Source organism: Sus scrofa, chromosome 15, assembly GCF_054392235.1.
Source record: "Sus scrofa isolate SSC_HxYL_T2T_F1_AM1 chromosome 15, Sscrofa_HxYL_maternal_Yorkshire_Landrace_v2.0, whole genome shotgun sequence".
Classification (NCBI taxonomy): domain Eukaryota; kingdom Metazoa; phylum Chordata; class Mammalia; order Artiodactyla; family Suidae; genus Sus; species Sus scrofa.
In genome coordinates this window covers 132,844,162-132,859,249 of record NC_139397.1, presented here as the reverse complement: position 1 = coordinate 132,859,249, position 15,088 = coordinate 132,844,162, and the positions used below count along the sequence as shown (strand labels likewise).

Below are 15,088 nucleotides of genomic sequence, written 5' to 3'. Positions count from 1 at the left end.
CCAACTTGAGTAACTACATCACTTCTTGCTTGGTCATCTGCTCCTACTCTTTCCATCAGTTGTTAAACAGGAGCCAAGATGACCCTTCTGAAGGGTTAGCAGATCACATGGCCCTCTTAATACCATGCTTCAATGGCTTCCCACCATACTCAGGACAGAATCTAGATCTCTTGCTGTGACCTGCAAGACCTTACCATAGACTGGCTCCTGCCCACCCTCTCTCCCTGCAATGCCCCACTCATTTGCTGTGCCCTAATCACACTGACCTTCCTTCTGCCCCAGGGCATTCCACTGCCACCTTCTGGCCTTTGCATCTGCAGTTCTTATGGCTGACATGCTCTCTCCAGATTTGCATCCCTCCTTCTCATCATTTAAGTCTCAACTCAAATATCACCTCCCCCAAAAGCCCTTTCTCACCACCCTCTCCATCATACAGGACTCTCAATGTCTGAAGCCAGTGGCTACTTCACTCTATTTAATCTTCCTCATAGCCCATGCCAGAACCGGAAATAGTCTTGGTTTGATTCCTGGTCAATTGCATGTCTCTCCGCTGGGATGCTAGCTGAGCGTAGGGCTCTGCATGTTCTGCTCATTGCGCTATCCCTACTGCTTAGTACATATTAGGCACACGATGATGACGATCTAGTTTCCCGGCTGTCGACGTGGCTTATTTCTGACTGCCTTTACACTGCCTCTGGCGCACAGATCCGTGCCAGGAATGCGTGTGTTTCAGTAGCATTGGGCTATTTGTTAAATAGCAAAGAGTTAACCCGTGGAATTTCAGCCACTCAGCAGGTGTGGAACGACTACTGGGTTTCTTCTGTGATGCCTTGGAAAGCCCAGGATTCACTCGGCATTGGCTAAGCATCAGGTGCCATGGATACACAGTAAAGGAAGGAAAAAATATTTATATTATGCCTTAATGGTTAATGAATTTAGATTTTGTCAAGCCAAGGAGCAAGAGGGGTGACAGGCAAAGGCACATTGTGCAAGCGCACAGTCCTTTCATGCCTTGGGTGTGGCCGACCTTGAGATATAGGGATGGTTATCATGTGGTCCAAAGCTGAAAGAGAGGTTTGCAGAGAACAAATCAAACCAATAATAATCCGGCTCACCCAATGCCTTACCCAGTTATAAATAAAGGGAGACTGGGTTCTTCCAGCAGTGGCTCGCTGTCTTACTCGCCTTTGTTTTTCTGCCTAGGTCTCATCATCCACGAGGGGCCCTCCGTGTACCGCATCTTTAAACGGTGGCAGGCTGTCAACCAGCAGTGGAAAGTGCTGAACTATGATAAGACGAAAGACTTGGAGGATCAAAAGGCAGGAGGAAGGACAAACCCCCGGACCTCCTCGTCCACCCAGGCCAACGCCCCCTCCTCAGAAGAGGAGGCTGTGGGCACCCCTGCCCCGGAGGAAGGCCCTGCTCGGGCGGCCAGCCACCCCTCAGGCCCTCTGTCCGATCACCACTGTGCTTACACCATCCTGCACATCTTGAGTCACTTAAGACCTCATGAACAGCGGACGCCCCAGGGCGGCAGCAGAGAGTTGGTCATGAGGGTCACTACTGTGTGAAAGGAGAGACCACGGAGGGAGACCGTGACCACGCACATGCGCACAAGAAAAAGGAGAAGATGGGCTAGGAAGGGGCCGCCCCGACAGGACGCCGTCTGGGGGTCAGGTGTGGGGAGGGGAAGAAGCACCCAGGGGCCAGGGCAGAGGGCAGGCAGAGGGCGGTGGGTTTCGAGGGGTCTTGGGGCAGGATCGGAGCCGAAGTGAGTGAGACTGGTGCTGTGAATGGTTTGGTGATTTGCAGTCAGTCAGTACCATTCTCCACCAATACAAACTCAAGGACGAAGTGCAATCCAGATGGAGCCTAATGAAACACAAGACAGAAGCTCTCAGATGTGCCCATGCGCAGAACACCTGGGAGGCTGGGGAGGACACAGCTGCGTGTCTGATGGTGGTGCCCATAGGTGCACGTGTGGCGGGGGAAAAGAATGGCAATGGGCCTGGGAAGGAAAAGCACTTGTAGCCTGCCCTGATTTACCCTTGAGTTTGCTTTGCTTTCCTCCTGGGCTATGTTCCAGGGGCAACTGGGGGGAGGGAGAGGGCTGGACATGGGCTGGCAGGGATGCAATACATAGCATTTGTGGCCCCTGGCTGGGCTTACCTGGGTGGGCAGCATTCCTAACTCGAGGGACTCTGGGGTGATGTAGGGAGGGAGATGCTGGACTGAGTGGCCAGAGGGAGGGGCATTTTTTCTACCTTCCAAACCTTCCAAACTGGAACTCCCAATTTCAGATGGGCTCAAAGAGGGCTTAGGTTTGGAGATGGGTGTCTTTTTGTGTCCTTGTTACTTTATTTTATGGTGATTCGGCTCAGAGATGTTTACAGGAAAAACACACAACTAGAGAAAAGTACAGATTTCCCATGGGTCTCAAGCACAGTCCTGCTGTTGTGGCTTCAGCCTTCAGAGCTGTCAACCCAGGAGTGATTGTCCCAACCACCCAACCCCACCCAGGGCCAGCACAGGCTCCATGCCATGACCCCTCCTGGCTTAGCACGTGCTGAGACCCAGGGTCCCCCATGTTTGGGCATCCCCTGCTCAGGGTCTCCCAGAAGAGCTGCTGCAGTGAATGGGAGGGAGTTGTTCCCAAGGAGTGGAATAGAGACCAAGTTAAGTGTCCCCTGTGGCTCGGGACCCTCCCCGAGGGCAGTTCGGCTAATCCCTCTGTGCTCCATGCCCACTGCTCCCTCGTGGGCAGCTAGGCAGGCCCGGGGGCCCTGGTGGGGAGCACTGTCCCTTGAGGCCACCTGCTGGTCCTCAGATGCTGCCAGGGGAGGCCACTGGGTGGTCCCTTGCGGTTTCCTGTTCTCATTGCACAATGGCCGCATCATCCGTGGGTATTAAAGGGACACTGTCAAGTACTTTTTTAAACTAGTTTTTAGGGTTTTTTAAAACTCTCTGTTGTTTGTATTATTCTCTTAAAAGCTTGAAAATAAAATTTCTTTCCCTAGCACTAGTGTCCTTTTCCATATGTGAGTTTTTCCTTCCTCTGTTCCATTTTCCCTCTGTGGTAAAATCTCGCCTTCCCTCTCCCTTGCATCAGCTCCACCCCAAGAATCTTCTCTCATAAGAAATCATTTCTCCTTTGAGGGTGCAGATAGGACAGGGCAGGTGTGTGTGTGTGTCAACCTGCAGTGAAGCGCTGGGACTCCTGGCTTCCTAGCAGGTGAATTCCTTTGAGTCAATAAGAAGACCAACTCCCCAACTTTCTCCAGGTTTCTGTCCAAGACTCCTGGAAGCAGAGACTGTAGGGCTGGGAGTAAACTTGGAGAACATTCACCCCATCAGATCATTCCAGGGGAGGAATGTGTTAAGACCTCATTCCCCTGACAGTTTTCCTTTGAACATCAGCCAATAGCCCCCAGGGCAGGACCCCAAGAGAGACTCAGACATACTACCAAGCAACAGATAAGACCTTCCCTCCCTTCAACTTGACCTGGCCCTCCTGCCTGGGGCTGGAAATCAGTCAGGCAATGTCATCAGTGGGATATACACAGGCTTAGAAAGGTCCCTCCCCTGATGAAGCTCACAGTCCAGAGGGTCAGAAAAGGCATATAATTAATGAAAGACCAAAGGACACATACAAGGAAAACATAAGTGAAAACCAAGAAAACCATACATGTAATTCATGTAGAGTGAAGGTATCTGTTTATCATGTAGTCTAGGAATGGGCCATTGAGCTCAATTAAATGTTTATGAAAAACAAAGATGTGTCCAGACACACCTTATCTATTTTCAAAAAGTATCAGAATGCAACAAAATATATCTATCATCAAAACTATAGTGGCCCTCATATCTTTCTTCAGTGATTCACAGGGCACTTCAGAGTCTTGTGGTCATGCAAGGTCATCATTCAGAATACACTGTATTGAAGAAGAGATGATTAGTGAAATGTTCTAAAAGTATTCTGAAGCTTATTGGATCTTGATGACATAAAGCACCAAGCAAGCAAGGACCACATCTATCTTGTTTACCGATATATGTCCGGGACTTACAGCAGTGCCCTGCACACAGTAGTGCTCAGTAAATAGCTTTGAGTGAATAAGGTACTTCTGGAAGGGAAAGAGAGAACTTTCCACCATCTTGGAGATACACCTCCACTTCTTAAAAATTATATTCTCTCAAGGTCTATTGTAGATACATAAGGTCAACTTTTGACTGCTGCACCCAGCAGGACAGTAAATTCCCTGTTCCTTGTGGAATGGAACTTATGGGTACAAAAAATGAATGAGCCGGTTTCCTTTTTTTTTTTTTTTTTTTTGTCTTTTGTCTCTTCAGGGCCGCACTCATGGCATATGGAGGTTCCCAGGCTAGGGGTCGAATTGGAGCTGTTGCTGCCAGCCTGCCATAGCCATAGCACCACTGCAGTATCCGAGCCAGGTCTGTGACCTACACCACAGCTCATGGCAATGATGGATCCTTAACCCATTGAGCAGGGCCAGGGATGGAACCCACATCCTCCTGGATACTAGTTGGGTTCGTTAACCAATGAGCTCCAACAGGAACTCCCTGAGCTGGGTTTTTAGATTTTGTATGCTTCCCTGGGGATTGAGGTAGAAGTGCACCCTGACATTCTGAGGCCACTGTCATTTTCCAAATATGCAAATTGTCCTTTGTACCACAGGCAAAGGCCCAGATTTCCTGTGGAGTTATCTAAGGCAGAAAATTCACCTGCACATGATTCATAAGTATGGCCCCATGAGTGGAACAAGATACCAGCTAACACATAAAGCTCTTGCAATGTGCCAGGTACCAAATTCCATCCTTTATATGCATTGACACATTTAGTGTTCCAACAACTGATGAAGTAGACACCACCATTATATTCATTTTACAGATGTGGGCACCAAGGCAAGGAGGTGAAGTAACGTAGCATTGACTGTAACTGATCCACTTCCTGCAGGACAAGTGGCACCAGTTTAAGGGAGATCTGGGTCAGGTAATTCAGGAAGGTCATCATGATAAAGTCTATTGAAAAATTTTGGAGGTTGGGGAAATTAGGAATAAGTAATTATAAAGTATTTCTGTCCCCTCCAAAAAAAAAATTAAATGTATGTAACAACTTTCGATGTTGTCTACATAAGCCACTGGCTGCTTGGAAGCCTTTAGAGTAGAGAGTTGGCTATATCCAGACACTGGGGAATTCTGAAAGGACAATGGACACAACTCAACCACATTGTTATGGGCAAAGGTCCAGGTTCCATAAGGGATCACAGAGGCCTGTACTAGAAAAGTTTTTTAAAGTAAAAAATTATTCTATTTAGGGACTAGACTTTTGGCCCTGGTTCCAAGTGAGTGGTGCAGAGTAGCAAGTTGTGGGGGTCTAATCATAGCCCATAAAGTTTAGAAGGAACACACAGTCAGGAGGCCTTGTCCCTGTCTACTAGATGAATCAAGTCTGTCACCAACTTAGTACACAAAACAACCTACATCGTAGAATTTTTAAGTCTCTATGAGACAACATGCTGCTATTTTGTTGTTTTGCCCATGAGGTTCAAAGTCCTATTGCAGAGAGTACAAGCATGATTTAGACAAAACATCAACCAATTGCTAAGAGTAATGATGACCTTTGCAAGCAAAATGCATTATATCGTGGAGGTGAGAGAGCTGGGGGGCAAGGAGAGAAACACACTTTTGCATTTTTTTCTTCTCATCTTTTCTCAAATTATCCTATTCACAATAAGCAATCAAGGATGGTTTTCACCTGCAGGGCTTTGAGTCTGTAGAAGTGATGCTGTGGTCACTTCTTCCCACACCTCCATCCACCCTACTGGCGGAAAAGCATGCGGAAACTGGGAAGTGCTTGGGGTGTCATGGACAATTACGTGACACTCCAAAATGACTCTAAGTGGTGAGGATCTGGGATCGGCTTCATTCCAAATCTGAGTTCAGGGTCTGAGCTGCACTGGGTTGGTGGCTAAACACCTTGTCCCACCATAGGGGACCACAGGTCCTTCTTCGTGCTTCCTCTCCCCGCTCCCCCATATCCTATCTACTCCTCACCCAGCTTGTCATGGGAGTAAGAATCCACTGGGCTTTCTTCCAGCTCAAGCCCTAACCCAGTGAGAAAGATGACCCTCAGTGTCCTCCTGGTCCCCTAACCACTGGACACTAAGATGAGTCCCTCATCTTTAAATGAGTGGCCTATAACCACGTACCAAATACCTCACCATCACACTCAATTCTGACCAAGTAGATGTACAGGGAAGAGAAGATGCTGTGATGAGGAGGGTTTAGGGAAGGAAAAGAAGCAGGCTCACCCTATGCTTTCTTGATTTTTGAGGAAGAAAAGCCCTGAAAACAGAGTATCTTCAGTACTGGTGGTGCTGGTCAAAGTCTGGTCCTCAGCTGTCCGTCCAAGGCCCTGCTAGCAAGGAGTGGCGCAATACCTGGGCCAGTCAGCAGCAGGGCAGAGAGCACCTCCAGGGTGTCCGCGTCCCTGAGGGGTCCTCTCTGATGGAGAGGGGACAATCTGTTTCTGCATCTGTTAAACAAGAACATGGATGCTCAGGCTCTCCATCTGATAATACCATGCTTTTCCCCAATCACTTTGGGGAAATAATACAAATAGCCAACCATAGAGTAAGTATGCTCTCCACGTCAAGCCTCATCTGAAACTTTTTATATGTATTAACTCATTTAATTCCCTAAAACAGCCCCACAAAGTTGGGAACTACTGTTATTCCTATTTTTCAGGTGTACAGTGAAGCACAGAGAGGTTAAGCCAGTTGCCTAGGGCCAGGCAGGTATTCAGGGCAGCACTAGAGTTTATATCTCAGAAGTCTGGTTGCCACATGTTGGGGTGTTCACCACCACATAATACTGCCTCTCAGAAAAGTGAAACTGCATGCAAAAGATTTATCCAGATTCAAGAGCCATTGGAGAAAAGCAAATGAGCACCACACCAGCTGTATGTAATCCAGATGCCATCTGTGTTACCTGCCCTTCGAAGATGGCTGAGGTCTGCTCAAACCTCTCCATCCCTCGTGCCATGGGAAGACTGATGCCCTCATCAGGGTTTTTTAATCATTCAGACTCTAAAATTTTTTCCAGTTGCTTGCAACTCAAATTTCCAGGATCTCCTAAACTCAGGGCTTTCATTCTCTGTCTTATTTTAACTCTAGGTTAAACCCAAATGTTGAAAACGATTTCTCCTCCTAAGTCTCCCTCGAACCCAATGTATTACCAGTAATATGATTTTACTGGAAAATTTGAGGTAACATGAAGATTATTCATATAAAAATCTGTAGTGAGGCGTTCCCATTGTGGATCATTGGGTTAAGAACGCAACTGGTATCCATGAGGATGCAGGTTCGATTCCTGGCTTTGCTCAGTAGGTTAAGGATCTAGCATTGCCATGAGCTGCCTTGAAGGCTGCAGATGTGGCTCAGATCTGGCTTTGCTGTGGCTGTGGTGTAGGCCAGCAGCTGCAGCTCTGATTTGACCCCCAGCCTGGGAACTTCCATATGCTATGGGTGTGGCCCTAAAAAGATAAAAAACAAAAACACATGCTGTGAGAAACTGCCGCGTGGAAGGCTTTTGCCAGGTGGGTGCCTCAAATATAAACCAGATATATAAGCACCTTCAAGGAGCTCACTGTCTGGTTACTAAACTCTAGTAAGAGGCTCAGCATTTCTTATCAAAGCCTGTTCTCACCAAAGAGCCTGACAAGATTCCTTTCACTAACATAAATAAACAATATTCCCTCTCCTGTGTAATTAGCATTTTCAAGAGGAGATCATCCTTAAGCAAGAGGAGAAACTGTAAGAGGTGGAATTTCAATCATCATCAGACAGGTGCAGGGTTGTCTTGAGTCCTTTTAGCCAAGAAGATCATAACCATGTGTGTGCATTTGACACACAGACACAGCTAGGGAGGAAATGATAAATGCATTCCCTAAAAAGTGACGCAGAGCCCAGGCCTCTTGACTGAGCAGCTTTTTGGATTTCCTCAGGAGGATCAGGAGGACACCCAGGTATCAGGTGGAGAGAGGCAGGGAAATGTTCATCTATCTCAGGCCCTCTGGGCTCTGTCATGTCACTTGGTTTGAGCAGCCTCTTTGCCTAGAGCTCGGATTTGGGATATCATCTCTTCTTCCCCAGCCAGTGGCCATTCCAAGGGATGCTTTGTTGAGACAGGGACTTCCCACCCCCTTCAGCACAGGCCACTGTATCTCTTCAGAGAAGGGATGTAGAAATTCGGGTGTTGCCACCACCCTGAGCGTGCTGAGCCTACAGCTGCCTAGTGAATCATGGTGACACTATTGTAGCCCTAGTCCCTCCCTCAGAAGCCTCAAGACTGAAGCATTAGCTCATGTCTTCCACAGTCCCTCAAATCGTTTTGGTGCACAGCTGTTCCTTTTGTCTGTCTGGTACATGGAGATACTCTTTCGCATGGCAAACCCATACCATGTGGTTTTGGTAGGATTGAATCCCTAAAACTACTCCACCTGCAGGAGTAGGACTGCAATCCAGGCCTGTGTGGCCCAAGGATCTTATTGCCCTCTCTATTCATATGGATTGATTCAGAAATGGACATATGACCAAAGCAAGTCCAAGTCTTCCCTGAGAGTTTCCCATCAGAGTTAGTGGGATACACTCTCTCCTGCCACCATGGCTGCTAGCTGGGAGTCAGGGAAGATGAAAGACCCAAGTTTCTGCAGTGCAGAAAGCACTTGTCTTCAGAATAAGGTCAAATAGAGACATGCAAAGCAAAAAAGCAGGGGAGAGATGATGTTGGTTCTCTCCCAGATCCATGATGGAGCCAGTTTCCACTAGATTTCTCAGGACATTTGCCAATAAGTTCTATTTTTGCTTGCATTAGTCTAAGCTGGATATATATTACTTGCAACCAAAAATATCAGTCATGAATACAAAGATTCCCATATACCCCATGACAGAAGTTGGGTGAAATCCATGGTGCATTGGTTGGGGGCCCAAATCACTGGAATAGGTTGCTCCCCACCCCCCGATGGCTTGGGGCCCAAGTTGGCACAGTAAAAACATTTGCAACTATTATTCTCTCTTGATTATTTTGATGAATCTGTTCAAGGTTATCAGTGATTAAATAAGAAAGCAATAGGCACAGGTATGCAAGAGAAGAGTGTTCTTTTAAACAGCATCTATAATTTTTTTCTCTTAAGATTGCATCAGGGGAGGAATTCCTGCAGTGGTGCAGTGGGTTAAGCATCCAGCATTGTCTCTGCAGTAACTCAAGTCTCTGCTCAGATGTGGTTTCAATCCTTGGCCTGGCTCAGGGGTTAAGGATCTGGTGTTGCTGCAGCTGTGGCATAGGTTGCAGCTATGGCTCATATTTGATCCCTGGCCCAGGAACTTCCATATGCTGCAGATGCAGCCAAAAAAAAAAAAAATTGCACAAGGGGAGACAGGAGGACCTAAAGTGACAAGTAGACACACCTTAACAGAACTCTGATTTAAGTGCATACAAATGGGCAGGACCCAGTTATGAGGCCACAGGACAGAAGCCAGGATACCAGGATCAGAGAAGAAGGTAACAGGCAGGTCTGAGAGCAACCTTGACTCCCTGGCTATAGCCAAAAGGTTTCCCACTCTCCATGGCATTGACCATGTAAATAGCACAGCCCCATACACACGTGCCATCTTACTCTACTACTATTGTTCTTATTGGATTAAGGAAGCCACCCTGGGGCCCTGACTTTATGTATGGGGACTTATAGAAGCAGCCACAACTGTTTTGTGAATGTGGGCAAGGCTCTGGCTTTTCTAGATACTGGTTTCTTCCTCTTTAAAATAAAGATAACCAATTTGCCTCGCAGGATCTTTGTACTATCAGAAATAATGCATATAAACTAGGCAGTGAATAAATTACTACTATTATCATTTTATTGTTCGATGGAGTAATAGGAAAGTTGTACCATTACTACAGTGCATAAAAAACAAGGTTTAAATCAAAACAAAAATAGGTACCTGGCGCAAATAGTCTGTCTTGTTTGGTTTTCATTCAGCTGCAGGTAACGGATGCCTAACTAGCTGGAGCTGAGACAGTCACGGCTTTATTTTTCTTCTGCAATGAGATGTCCAGCGTAAGCAGTTGCTGGTCTCGATCCAGCTGCTCAGTAATGCCACTGGCAACCCAGGCTCTGTCTTTCTGCTCAGGCATCCTGAGCCTGTTGATTTGTCATCGTGGCTGGAACCTCAGAGTCTCAAGTGGACTGTGGTAGCTCAAAGCAGGAGACAAAGAAGGGCTGACCCCATCCATCCTTCCTACATATCAGAAAAAGCAAAAGCTTTCCCAGAACTACATTTCTAATCCTAGATGCTTCCATGCGTATCTTTTCTTTCTTTCCTTTTTTTTTTGGCCATAAATGTGTCACATAGCCACCCTTAGCAGCAGGAAGGGCTGGGAAAGTGATTATTTATCTTTCTCAGCTCCTGCTGTGGAAGGCACCAAGGGAAAAGAAGATGCGGGATGAATGCTGTTTAGGCCAGCAAAGGGGCACCTGCCCGGCCCCGCCCCGTGAGTAGGCAGATAAATTACTATGCTATTTTTGAGGACCACTTGGTAGTGTTTTATTAAATGTAAAGCGCACATACCCTGCAACCCAGGAGTTATACTTCTTTAGAACTCTCCTAGAGAGACAGCAGCAGATGTTGCCTTCTCAAAGAGCTCGGGAAATGAGGATCAGAGTGGCATCATTGTAATAATGAAGTAAATTGGAAAAAAATTGAAATGTCTGTCAATGTGGGAGTGATGATACATGAGATGCTGAAACCATGGGATACCACGCACATCAGGGAGACCTAGAAGGACTGACAGGAATGGATCTCAAAGTCATGATGTTACTTTAAAAAATATTAAAAATTATCATCCGCAGGGCAATGTGAACAAGGACCATTTATGTGCAGAAGAACCAAAAAAGGAACCCCATCCACATGTCAATTTTAAAATGCCATACTCCAAAAGAATATGGATGGTACCACCCAACAGATTAGAGCGCTTTACTTCTGGGGGAGGCTGAGTTTGGGTAATGGGAAGAGAAACTTTCTGTTTATGTTGTTTTCATTTTAATAAGAAGAATAAACTCATATAATATTTGAATAATTAAAAAAATTCTGGGGCATCTATAGAGTGGAACATTAAGTGACCATTGAAAACAATGATGAAGACCTTTTTAGACAATAGGTACCTTGGAGTTGGAGGAAGTCCTACTCATCTTTCCTGAGAACTTTGCTCTGGAGGAGAGGACTCCCGGGGGCTTCCAAAGTTCTGTGTTTCAAAGGTTCTATGAGAAGGAAAGTATGTGAGATAGGAAACTTGCAATTGAGTGTTTTATTTGCTGCCCCAAGGAGGGCAATGGCCAGGAGGAAGATCTCAGGTTGGATTATAGGAGTGGCATTCACCCTTCACTTTGGCCATGGGCCTCCAGACCAGAGGTTTTCTAGGGTAGCTTCTGGAGCTCCCAGAGATCTTGAGTTTTTGCTGCCAGCACACCCTTGAGAGAAGCCTGGCTGAGAGGCACTGAGGGTATCTGCAGCCAAGTGTCTTTGAGAGTGGCCTCCTTCTCATTCAGCTGTGTGTGTGTCCGAAGACGCTGAGGGCATGCTGGCCAGCACAGAGCCAGAGCCAGAATCACCCAGGCTGCAGGCAGCTGGTTCTTTCCCCCTCTCTCTCCTACTCCTCTTTTCCCACCTTCCAGATCCTCCCTGGTTGAGGGTTTTCAAGCAGCGGCCAGGTGATGTTTTCCAACAGCAGATGATGGTGGAAACAAAGGTCTCATGCCAGCACCCCCTCCTTATGCCCACTGCAGGCGCCAACCCTCTGGGGCTACTGGGCCCTGATAATAGGAGCCGGTCAGTCCTCTGCCCAGGGGCGTGTCAGCTGGGACAGTCACTGAAGGCCTCTGCTTGTCCAGCCAAAAGCCTGAGGCCTCCCAGGTGCCAGTCCCGGCCTTGGAGCCTGCCAGATGTGACCGGGAAAGTCAGGCAAGGAGACTGACAATGCAGGACATCTGAAAATAAACAAGGTAGGGGCTGCTTTCTGGGTTCCAAGGCAGATGGAGACCCTGGGGAGTCAGGCAGAGTAAACAAACGAATATCAAACAAACGGTGGCAACAACATCCGCAAAAGGGAAGGTTAAACAAGTGAAGCACTTTCCTTTTTGTGTGTATTTGAATATTTTCATAATAAAATTAACAAAATTGTCCTCATCACATCACCCTTCTGTGCCCTTGTTTATGCAGTCTCTCACACTCCATGCACACACCCCGCACACCCCATAGGGCCAGTCCTGATGCTACTTTCTCTAGGAAGCCTTCCCTGACGCTCCTCCTCCAGCACCCGGTGGGAATCAATGTTGCCGTCCTCCGGGTTCCTATGTCATTTTCTGGTACCACGTTGATAGCAGAAATTCCATTCTTACTTATAAAATAGTCACACGCACGCTAATTCCACCAGTCAGCCCCTAGAGTGCTGAAAAAGCAGGGATTCTGATTTGTTAAACTCTCGATCCTCAGTACCTAACACATGATCTAGGATCAGGAGACCTACTAAATAAATGACTAGATCAATCCCTCATTCATTTCATAAACACTATGGTGCGTCTGAATATAATAGGCACTGTACTAGGCAGTGATGTTAACAAGATAAGATAGTGATGACAGTGAACCCACTGGCCTCATGGAGTTTAGAGTCTGGGAGGCAGCCATGGAGACAGATAATTATAGTGAAGGGTTATTGGTGCAATCATGAAAAGAAGATCTGAGGTAGAGGGAAGGATATGAAGGAGAGAGGGTTCAATTCTACCTGAGGGAGGTCAGGAAAGTCTTCAAGAAAGAGGTGGTGCTAACTTGGTAACCTACTTTAGTTCCATGCAAAAAGAGGGTTAGCCATGCAAGAGACTGGTTGGTGGAGGGAGCAGAGGAGGCAGCAAGAGCCTTCAGACCACACTGCCGGCCTGGTACCTGTGTGGAAGGAGAGTAGGATAGGAAGGGTCTCAGACAGCAGGGCAGTTCCAAGCAGTGTTCAGCCAGACCAATGGGGAGTCCTCGAGCCAAAGTGGACCACTGGAGGAATCTCATATCTTGTCGGATGGGGCTGCCTTCGTGACCCACTGTGCCTTGTGACTGGCTGGGAACAGCCCACAAGAATAATGACCTCTGCAGGAATGTAGGGGCAGATCTGGCAGGACGACTGCTGGGAACATCGTCAATTATGCTCCCTGCCACAGGAGATAAGAGGGCACATTTTTATGGCTGCCACACTTGGCCTTTATAGTCAAATGAAAGCAGGCATGTAGGTGAGGGAATGTGGGAGAAGACAAAAGGGAAATTATCCCAGGATGAGGAAAGTACTTCGGCAAAGACACCAAAGCATGAAACTATGGGGCTCATTGGTAGCCTGTGATGTTGGGCATGAATGGAATGTGGGCTGGGGTGAGGGATGGTGCAGCAAGAGATGAGGTGGGCTGGTTGGCAGTGGCCACATCATGGAGGGCCATATGAGCAATGGGGGGGATGTTGAAGACTGGGGGGTATTAGAGCAGATCTAGGCTTGGAAAGAAGCTCTGGCAACCATGTAGAAGAGGACTCAGAGGAAAGCAGTCTAGACAGGAGTCCCTAGCAAGCACTGAGGAGTGGCACACTGAGAATGGACTAAAGCAGGGGAGGTGGAAAAGGAGGGGAAGAGAGGGATGAACAAATGGAAGGATGGATGAATGAGATATACGAGGGAATGCAGGCAGTCAGATGCAAACCAGCTGTGCTCTCTCAAGGACAGCTCATTGTATCCAAAGCCCGAATTCTGCTCTCTGGACAGATGGAAATAAAGCAGATACTGTAACTCTTTCCTGCTGAAGAGCTTCCATTAGTGAACATATGCCCTGATACATTATCAAGAGACCAGTCTCTCTCCAAGGTCCTGCTCTGCAGAAACATATTCTCGCTTGCCCTTCCCATCCCCCCTGCCACCCAGCCCAGGGGTCTTAGGAAGGCATGAATGCGACCCGCACCCAGTTAGACCACGGATCCCCAGGAGGCCAGGTTGTCCTTTCTCGCTTCATTCATTTTCAGGGACAGATGGTGTTTGCCTCATTGACTTTCACTGCTGATAGCGTCTTGTTTGCTGGTTTTTCACAGGTTACTTCCTTCCTTTCCTTTATTTCAATTCATTCTCCCACTTGCCCCACTTTTGCTCTCTGTGTCACATTCAGCATGATGGCAGGGAGATACCTGGAGCTCTCAGCAGGTGTATGTTTCCAGGGAGACAGCCAAACCTAGTTCCTATAGCTCAGCACCCACTCCAACCCCTAGGCTCTGGGAAAACATTGTGGTGGGAGCCCTGGGAACAGTAAACTGTTTTATTAAAAAACACTGCTGGTTAAGCAAGACGACAAAGCCACCAATGACAGTCATGACCAAAAAGATGGATTCCGGTCCAATCTACTTCCTTCTTTCCAAGTTCCCTGTTACAACCTTGCCTAAGGATTAAGTCTAGAAAGCCACTTCAAGGAAAGTCCCCATCTAAGTGCTCTGTATGGTCACTGTCAAGGAGGCCTCAAGGGCCTACCCCAAGTCAAAAGGTTCCACCCTTCCTTTTTAGTCAAACAGCATCCTCTTCCACCTTTAAAATTCAGTTCTACTTTCTGCTAGAAGCCATGTTTCCAGCAATCTCTGTAACTTACGTCTGCAGCCCTGTCCAGTCATGGCTAGTTGTTGATTTGCTCTGGTCTGAGTTCTCTTGAACATTAGGTGCTTCCGTTCTATCTTTTTCATATTCTCAGATCCTCAAGAGTGAGAACAAAGAGTTGTTCCTCCTTTGGGGCCTCCAAGCACCTGGGGAGAAGCATACTGTTGAGCAGGGTTACTGTATGTGACTTGCAAGGCCTGGCCTCTAGTTCTGCTCTAGCTGTGCAGCGAGTCCTCAGGTCAGTACTCCCTGCCCCCTGTGCACTCGGTGGGAAGATCGGCTTCTGCTCACCCGCTGCCTTTTTAAGGGTTTGGATACAATGAGTTTCACCTGTAAAGTGCTCTGAGGTCCTAGGAAG

At 47.4% G+C, this 15,088-nt stretch overlaps 1 protein-coding gene across 3 annotated transcripts in view; it reads left to right on the top strand.

The window, feature by feature from the left end:
- The window catches only part of MARCHF4 (membrane associated ring-CH-type finger 4), a 107,260-nt gene extending 104,244 nt beyond the window's left edge, over window positions 1–3,016 (top strand). For all 3 annotated transcript variants that reach the window (XM_003133648.6, XM_084999046.1, XM_084999045.1), the window contains one exon: window positions 1,204–3,016. In XM_003133648.6, the coding sequence (XP_003133696.3) occupies window positions 1,204–1,571 (368 nt within the window). In that variant the 3' untranslated portion in view covers window positions 1,572–3,016. The remainder of the gene's footprint in view (window positions 1–1,203) is intronic.
- Window positions 3,017–15,088: the final 12,072 nt, after the last annotated feature.